Consider the following 9,713-nt stretch of genomic DNA (forward strand, 5'->3'; position numbering starts at 1 on the left):
TAAATAGCCTAATAAATGCAAAAAAACTGTAGTTTTTGTCTGATATAACAATAAATACAACTTTATTAGCTATCAAACTATGAAATATGTTTTGCGGCTCCAGACAAAAAAAATTTGGAGAAAAGGGAGCAAAATGGCTTTTTGGTCAAAAAGGTTGCAGACCCCTGACTTAGACAGTGAGAGGGAGGGCATGATCGGGTTTTGTCCCACATGGCTCTAAACAGCTCAATAAGCACACACTGTAGACACTAATTAGAAGAACATAGACTAAAACAGCAATGTACAGACGGATCAGATGATTAAACATGATCTTAAAATATATTTTAATTAATTTTTTGCATCTTTTTGTTATCATTATTTTTAATACTTTCTGCTGTCACTAGGTGGGGCTGTGCCCCACCTGCTCCTAATGACCAGTCGCCACTGTGCACGTCACTTCTGGTGTGATGGGCATTCCCTTTCCGGTTTGATTCTCTAGTCTATTAAAGTGTTTCGGCAAATGTTAAAGTGTTTCGGGAAATGTTAAAGTGTTTCGACACTTGTAAATGTGTCTCTAGCTTTGTAAAAGTGTTTCACATCTTGTTAATTTGTTTTAGTTAATGTTAAATCTTTTTTTCTTTGGTAAAAATGTTTTGCTAATGTAATTTAGTTTTATAAAATGTTAATTTGTCTCAAGCTTTGTTAAAGTGTTTCACACTTTGTAATTGTCGATTGCACCTCTCAGCCACCGTACACACTTCCAAATACACACTACAAATAGCTTACAGGAAAAATACCTAAAGTCAGATTTTTTTTCTTTACTACATCTCACATGCCTTGCAGTGATCATGTGAAATAGTTGTCAGAAGTTTCTCAGCCATTACCAAGGGGGAAAAAATTAATATATGTACCAAAAAATGGGTTCCTGCTCTTTGGTGAGAGTGCATTGCAAGACCTAGTGAAATTGTGCACTTAATCCAATTTATATGAAGCACTCGATTCATGTGTGAAAGGAGAGGCGAAATCAAAGCATGCTCTTATAAAATTGATGCATTTCCCTATGACGACGATGGATCACGCTGCTCATGAGTCACAATGTGAAGAGCATGAAAATGATTTGTCAATGCACCACAAGTCTTTTAAACAGAAAAGATCAAATGTTTGTATGGCAGAAAGTGTAATTTGGTTCTGGTGCCCTTCTCTTTTTCTCTTGTCTCTCGGGTAGTAATTACAATTGTGACTAAACTAGGAGATTAATCTTATAATGTCTTCTCCACACCACGCACTGACTCAGCAGCTGCCTACAGCAGCAGTTTCAATATTCAGCGGAAAAGCACAGAATAGAATACAAGGATACAATTATGATCATTCAAAATTGCATACACAGAGGCCTGATGCAGCAAAACTTCCAAGTTCAACTTGATATACTTGACTGTTGGTATGTGGACAGGCTGAATTTGATGGGAATTTTGAAGCGACATTATTGCATAAAAAAAGTTGGTACATGTTTCAGTAGTGAGTCCCCAAACCCAAAATTGAGTCAGCATTTCTGCACTTAAGGTTTCCTCGTTAAAGGGTTTTTGAATAATTTTTTTAACAAATGAAAAGGTCTGTGGTTTGCACAAGCTTAAGAGATTTTCACTTTGTTACGGTAATATCCAATTCGAGAATTTTGAAGCTTTTACATGTCCTAAAAAAGGAAGTTGCTAACAAGTGGTAAATAAGAGTACTAATCCTCATCACACAGGATACTAGTTCGACGTTTAGGACGCTAAAGAGTGCGTCCATGCATTAGTATGTTTTATGATAACGTAAGCTTCTTATTTTTGGCGATCTCATTTAAAGTTCAAAAATCATGGTGGTCATTTGTGAATAAAGTGCTAATCAAATGTGTAGGTATCGTAAACGTTTTTTTGCAAAGTTTATTTTCTGCAATTAACCAAAGCTCAATGGAAAAAATTCCATTGTAATTTTGTCGGGGGAACGAAAATTGGTTGGCTTTAATCGGAACAAACTTTTTCATGGTGTTTTACAGCTTGTTCCTGCTGCCCCCAGGTGGCCAAAAAGAGAAGTTAATGCAGAATGAGCTAAGTTTTGTCATTTTAAGTACCATACCCTTTAATCAGCAATGCATTGACTATTAAATAAGTCATTAGTCACAAATTGTAAACCTTATGTGAAGCGTGCATAGAAAAAGGGTGGCTTTAATAAAGGTATATGGAGAAAAAACTGAACAGGTGTTGTGGAAGCATAGAGCCAATAATGAAGTGGGGACTCTGTGAAGACCTGCCTTCCAACAACAACAATCCACACAATAAAACCTATTTCTATATGTCTTTCTCTCTCCTTCAATACTTCTTCTCACAGTCACCCATAATTCACTAGCTTTAGTTCACTTTTTAAGGTCCAGCTTAACTGCGCAGCACAGCACCGTAATAGAGTATTGATTCCATGTGGCAAATAGGCTTGTACAGGGAAGAAATAAATATGAAAATGTTATGCAACACTGATAACATTTTGAATACGCCTTTTTAGCAGCATTTAATTTTTTCTTAGTCTCAAATAAAGACTACAAAATCATCCGCTGACCGTCAAAGTGATGCTCTCAAGCCAAGAGACAGCTCTGACCATGGTTAACTCTGCTGTGTGTTGCTATGCCTGTCCTCATTAGATTGTGAGAGATTGACGGAGCCCCCTTTCCCCTTCTCCCATCCCCTCTAGCCCCCATGAAACTCTGCGAACACTAGCAGGGTGTGAGCAATAATGAATCACTATTAGCCTGGGTCACACTGGCTGACAACCAATTTAAAGAAGAAGACGTAGTGACATCCAGGTAAATGTTGGGCATTAAACCGATTTATCCTGAGATAGCACAATTATTTCCAAAAATAAAGACAGATAAGATAAGACAGATTACATCTTATCTGCTGATTTTTGTTTACCTCTAGTCATTTTGATGCATAGCAATCGGGACACTTCTGCATGAATATTGCACTAGAAGTTTTGTGTCTGACTTCACCTTATGTGGGTACATTCTGACATCTAGTGGTTATAAATAAGTACAACATAAGGGAAACAGTTTTGTTTTTATTACAGTATAAAAGTGGTACTATAAAATAATAATATGAGTGAAAAACAAATAAGTATAGGACATATGTTTCATAAAGAGCATAATAACAAGCATATAAGTTCATTTTATGATGCAGAATGTCATAACATTTCACAAAGCTCTGAAACTTTTGCTCTGACCATACCATACTTATAGTGAATGTTAATGCATGGGATAAAAATATTGATGTCTGATGTAAATGACTGTGACCAGGATTTAAAGCACGTTCACTTATACACTTAACATCAACAAAGTAAACGCTCCAGTGCCCAACTGAAGGGGAGCTCAGCATGCCTTAAAAAATGCTGAGTCATTTCGGTGAAGAAATTAACAACCCAACATCTGCTAGGAAATCTGAACCTCCTTTTATTATAGACAAAAATACCATCTGCATGCTTATGTATACATAACATATCGTAAAAAAAGCTTTGAGGCCATAAGTGCCATCAATTTTAGAAATTAAACTTAATTAAAAGTAAGTTTTGGAAAGCTGAGTTTTATGCTCCAGTTTTTCTTGAAGGTGACAGCAGGACACAGAAGGGACTGCTCCATCAGTCTCCAGGAAGTGTTTTATTCCAGTCTATCATTAAAATCATCTTCTGCAGCTTCCGTCAGAAAGAGACTCTTGAGTCTCTGTTGCCAGTTAAAAGTATTGAAGATGTTCCTAATGAACTGTACAATTATCGCATTAAAACACAGTCATAAAATAAAGATAACATAATAAAGTTTAGTGTCTTGGAGGCTGTCCTTTGCCAACCTTTAGCAGGGGATTGGCTGACAGTGGAGGGTCGTTTGCTGATAAACTCACCTGCTGGCCTGTCCACACGGCGGCGTGCGTTGAAGCTTCAACGCTTCTGCCCATTCACTTTGAATGAGGTGACGTCACACTTTGCCGAACTGCATTGTGGGAGCTTCGCTTTGCTCGCGTTTCTCGCTTCACAAGTTGAGCAATGTTCAACTTTTGAAGCTTCGACGGAAGCGTCAGCCAATCAAATCATATGTCAGTACAAGCTCTAGCCAATCAAACCGCGTGCTTGTTTGTCCAGGGCGGGAGATTCATGTGATTGGTTGTTGGTCGAGCTTCAGACACGCCCGCCGGCAAGCTTCAACGCCAGCGTCCAAAAGATAAAAGCTAGCCGAGGGTTCTATTTCTCTTCTCCAACTGCTGACATCCACCCCGCAGTCCTTTCTTTAGATTTGCTCCCTCATATCATTAGGTTTATTACTGACATTTGTTATCTACACAACCTCCTCTTGGCACATTCCCTGAAAGAAGAAGAACAAACAACTCCCAAACGTTTGTTAGCATTAACTAGCATTTGCCACCCTAAGCTACTGAGTGTATTGAACACCAAGCTACAAGCTCAAATGTAGCCTAAAGAAGATGCATTTCCTCTAAACACCCATTGTGAAACATTAATGAAGTTAATTGGTTTGAAGGGATACAATTGCTGCCGCCATGTCTTTGTTTCCCCATATTTCTGAAAACAGCTCTTAATTTCTTGCATTTAAATGCTAATTGGCAAGAGGATCTGTGGATGTGATAATGTTTTGTTCCCTTCCAAATAACTCAAGTGATTATAACGAGAAGGCCTGGGCTCTAATCAGACACCAGAGAGAGACAATAGGGCCGAACAAACACAGTATGTTATCAGGCCTCAGGCTTCCAAAGAAGAGCAATCAAAAATGAAGTTCAAACCACACACAGTTAATTAAAATCACAGGAGCCATGTGGAGGGTACAGCGGGACTCCAAGTGGACAGGATCAAAACTAAATATACATTTAGTCTGCACACTGATGCCTTTAAGTTGTCAAATACATTTATCATGGAGCAAGAACCCACAGTGAGCAAAATCTATTTTTCTTTGTCCTTTTTGTTGTTGTCTGGAGCACAAGAATAACAACATGTACTGGGAAGATGTTCTGAAAAAGTTGCAAAAAACTGTGCCATAAAAGAGGTATAGTACTGTAGGATGAAGTTCCTGTAAGAAATATTAAGAGAACTTTCCCACAACAGCAGACACTTTAAATCATCCGTTCTTTACAAAGTTTTCTTAGAATTTTTCGAAAATGTAATTCTAATTCTTAAGATCTTATTTTATTATTAGAAAGCAGAATACAAACTGCTGTGCTAGCCTTTAAATAAACATGAACATGGTAAATGAGTATGTTTAACACTGACTGTACCGGGAACCAGCATACCAAGCAAAACTGAAACTTGCAAAGTGTTTACATCGCCCATATTTGTTTTGGTTTATGGAAGTAGCTTCTACTTCTATTACAGATGTTTTACAGAAATATTTTGACTACAACATCATGTTTAATACTTTTGAGAGCCTTGTAGAGGTTTAAGTGTACTGTATTGCAAAGCAACACATCTTGGAAAACAATCTAAAAAATATAATTGGAGTATTTTTTTAATAAAGGAAATCATGTTGTGTAGCAAAAAAAAAATAAGTTGTCTCCTGTGCTTCATCTGGTAATCCCTACAGTGTTTTCCTTTGGGAACCATTCATTTTAACTGTAAATAACGTTAGGGCTAGTAAAGGGTTAATGCCTGCTCAGCCTCTTAGACTCCACCTCCTTTGGATGACTCATCAAAACAGGAAGCAGGAAGCTGAAGTCTAAACACGTATATCTGTCACAGGACTGTTGTTGAGAGGTATGTTTGGCTCTAACCATTTTTTAGATGAAAAGGACATTCAATCAAAGAAAGATTAGGAGTCTGTAGTGTTTATACTGTGAAGTGAATAGCTTACATAGCAAGAGATTGTGGGTATAAAGAATGTTTTCTCCTGTTTGATCTCTGCTCTACTTTCATTTCAGAGTAAACAGGAGCGACGTGTCAGAATGGCAGGCAGGCTCTCCCTCCAGGAAGCGGACCTCTCCTGTTCAATTTGCTGTGAGATCTTCAGGGACCCTGTGGTCCTCAAGTGCAGCCACAGTTTCTGTGCCCCCTGTCTGCAGCAGTACTGGACTCAGGGCAGACGGAGCCGGGACTGCCCTCTGTGCAGGAGCGAGAGTGTGGATGACCCTGTGCCCAGTCTCACCCTGAAGAACCTGTGTGACTCCTACATCCAGGAGGGTGAGGGTCTGGAGGACCCAGCCGGAGAGCTGTACTCTGATCCAGGGGAGATGTGCCCCCTTCACGGGGAAAGGCTGAAACTTTTCTGCCTGCAGGACAATGAGCCTATCTGTGTGGTTTGCCACACCTCAAGGAAGCACAAACAGCACGATTTTTGCCCTGTCAGTGAGGCTGTCGTAGATGTGAAGGTAAACACCATGCCTTCAAGATCTAAAGTAGACTTAAGGTGGACTAATGATGCATGTTTGCTCCCCGAACAGCTGTTGTGTTTAAAGATGTTAGCAGCCTTTTAAAGATAAACCTATTTATTTTGAACATGTATTCATATTCCCTTTCTCTTTATTATCTACTCAGGAGAAAATGAAGACTGCCCTCAGCTCAATGCATGAGAAAAAGGATGCTTTTAATAAAACGAAGAAACAATATGAGAATAGTGTGGAATGCATTCAGGTGAGTTGCTGTTTTTGTGACATTTCTGCCAACATAATTCATTTAATTAAAACAGATGCTATTTGTACCTGGGTGAAAAAAATCAACAATGCTATTTCATATATGTTCTGGTCATTTCAAAGCCATGCTAATAGGAATGTTTATTTTTGTTCAGCTTCAGGCCCGATTTGTGGAGAGGCGGACCCGAGAGGAGTTTGAAAAGCTTCACAGCTTCCTCTTAGCCGAGGAGGAAGCCAGGATGGACGCTCTGCGGGGGGAGGAAGAGCATAAGAGTCGGGAGATGATGCAAAGAATTGAAGATATAACCAGAAGCATAGAATATGTGTCTGAATCCATCCAAGTTTTAGAGGACGAGATAGCTTCAGAGGGCATTTCTATCCTTCATGTAAGTTTGGGAGTGTTTACAATGTGAAGCAATGCATAGATAATTCCATAGAAATATTTTATTTCTTTAAATTATTTGTCTCTTTTTTTCAGAAATGCAAGAGCACATTGGCAAGGTGAAAAAGAATCTTGCATATTTGTCTTTATTTTTCTCTGCTTTCACAACAAGTCACATAGACTAACCAAAGTGTGCTCTCTGCAGAGCTGACAGCCCAATTGAAGAACTAGTCATGGCTCCCGGAGCTCTCGTCGATGTGGCCCAATATCTCGGGTCTTTAAATTTCCATGTGTGGGAGAAGATGGGGGAAATCGTCAAATACAGTGAGTCCATAATCCACCTACTTTTAGTTACTTCTTTACTCAAGTAGAAGTAAAGAAGTATGGGCTTTGAAATGTACTCAAGTTTAAAAAAGCAGCAGCTATAACTACCAACTGTTTTATAGAGTCAAGCTGGTAAATGGACCTCACTTTATATTAATAGAACACAACTTTCATTGTCATTGTCATACATACACCAATCTTTTTTTCTGTATGAAATAGGCACGCAATGACTCCAAATAATAATGATCAAGCCACCAAATGCAGATTAAAACTAAATAAACAAGCCTGTTTTGAAAATGTAAGAAGAAGAAAGTACAGATATTTGTGTTAAAAATGAAAGTAGTGAAAGTAAAAAGTTGACAGACAAATAAATAGTGGAGTAAAGTACTGATGCAAGACAAATACAATACCAAAGTATTTATACTTCACTACTTCCCACCTCTGCTGACAATGTGTTTCCTTCAGCCCCGGTGACTCTGGACCCCAACACCGCTGCCCCGTGGCTCATCCTGTCAGACGACCTGAGCAGCGTCTGTGACAGTGAAGAGAAACAGAAGATGCCCGACAACCCGGAGAGGTTTGACCCTGACACCGGGGTGCTGGGCCGCGAGAGCTTCACCTCTGGCAAGCACGCCTGGGATGTGAATGTGGGGGACAGCACGGCGTGGGTGGTCGGCTTGGCTAAAGAGTCTGTCCAGAGGAAAGAGAAAGTGTCTTCAGTGCTGAAGAATGGCTACCTGTGCGTTTACTTTTACCACAAGATGTACTTTGCAGGCACTTCTCCTCTGACAAGGCTTAACTTGAAGAGGAACCCTCAGAGGATCAGAGTGCAACTGGACTGTGACAAAGGCAGGGTGTCCTTCTACGACCCGCAAGACAATACTAACATCTACACCTTCAAGCACGCCATCACTGAGAGGGTCTTCCCTTACTTCTGGGTGGGGTGTCAGCAGTGTCCTTTAAAGGTAGAGCCGCTGGAGGTTTCTGTGAAAGCTGTTGAATACTTCTGAAAGTGCATAACTTTTACATTGTACTCAGTAAAAAAATGAATGGGGTCTTTTTGTTTTGTTTCACACAGTATTGAAACAAATGGTATAATTTCAGCACTTTATTTCCTCCCTCACAACAATGTCCTTATTGTTTTTCAGTTTTAAACGGTTTCCAATTGTGCACTTTGAAATATTTATTTTAAGTTGTTTCTGTAAACAATCTAACAGTGTGCCTTTTAGTTTGATGAATCAGAGTAACCCAATCTTGAATGTGCATGTCAAACTCTTAATGTTTATTTAGCCCAATTTTGTTTATATCTACAGATAAATGACAAGCACTATATGCTTTATGTGCAAATGCTAATGAGGGTGCTAATCTACAATTAAATGATTTGCAAATACCACAACTTCCCTTGATTTTTGTGCAACCTGCTTAAAATTAAATTGGCAAGACAGGCAACAGACATATATACAATTATTACAGATATACCCTGTAGCAGGGGCGGACTGGCCATCGGGACGTTCGGGACGAATCCCGATGGGCCGGTACTGAAGTGGGCCGGTCGGACGATGTGGGCCGGCCGGTAACCGGAAGGGCTCGACATTAAATGGCCCGCTGGCCCGGAAGCACTATTTAGACACCCCGGGCCAGCATAACGTACTTTGCCCGCTCGGGCCACTAAAAATATTGCTTTAAAAAAATGGTCCTGTGGTATTGGTATTTTGACTAGCAATTTAGTTAAATTGTTTCGTTTATCAACGCTACAACAAAGCGTTTTGTGAGTCGGTTGTCGTTGTTGGGTGAAAAGCAAACAGCTGTTTGCTGCGGAGCGCAGCGCGAGCAGGCTCCCCTGAGCGCGCTCCTTCACTACAGACTATTGCGCCACCTAACCATTCGCCAAAAATGTTTTTAATACCAGCGGTAACCGGCCGGCCAAGCGCCGGGCAAAAAACAATCATCAAATAAAAGAAAGTAACCGGAGGAGTTAAAGGAGAGTGACAGGGAGCATGAGAAGAAGCGTAACTTACATCGTTATAACTCGGCTGTCTTTGGAAGCGACATGGATCGATTCCAACCGTAGGGTTAAGTCGTTCACGTCACTACGCAGGATTTTAGTCCTTCATTCGACGACCAAGGGAGCTGTTTTTCGTTACCCATAAAGAGCGTGTCCCAAAAACCTTTTATCGACCTTTATTCCAGACACCTTTGTTTGGACAAACTATTTACGGATGCAAAACAAGTCGGGCCTATTATAGGTTGTACAAGATGGATAGAAAATATTAAAAGCTTAGTAATTTGATTAGGCTTCTAATAATTTCCCAAAGATCCTGCAGCAGTGACGTGGATGATCTTCCGGTGGGGTTCGAGGTTAGCTAAGTTTCGACCGGCTTTGA

The 9,713-nt window shown here is 39.9% G+C and overlaps 1 protein-coding gene across 1 annotated transcript; it reads left to right on the forward strand.

Annotated features, from left to right (window-relative positions):
• Positions 1-5,675: 5,675 nt before the first annotated feature.
• Positions 5,676-8,725, forward strand: LOC104962829 (tripartite motif-containing protein 35-like). Its single transcript, XM_010791330.1, has 7 exons — positions 5,676-5,751; positions 5,916-6,362; positions 6,529-6,624; positions 6,779-7,009; positions 7,102-7,124; positions 7,211-7,329; positions 7,795-8,725. The coding sequence occupies exons 2-7, from the start codon at positions 5,940-5,942 to the stop codon at positions 8,337-8,339; spliced, it is 1,437 nt and encodes a 478-aa protein (XP_010789632.1). The 5' UTR covers positions 5,676-5,751; positions 5,916-5,939; the 3' UTR covers positions 8,340-8,725.
• The last annotated feature ends 988 nt before the right edge of the window (positions 8,726-9,713 follow it).

This window comes from Notothenia coriiceps, unplaced genomic scaffold, assembly GCF_000735185.1.
Source record: "Notothenia coriiceps isolate Sejong01 unplaced genomic scaffold, NC01 NC01_scaffold00035436, whole genome shotgun sequence".
NCBI lineage: Eukaryota > Metazoa > Chordata > Actinopteri > Perciformes > Nototheniidae > Notothenia > Notothenia coriiceps.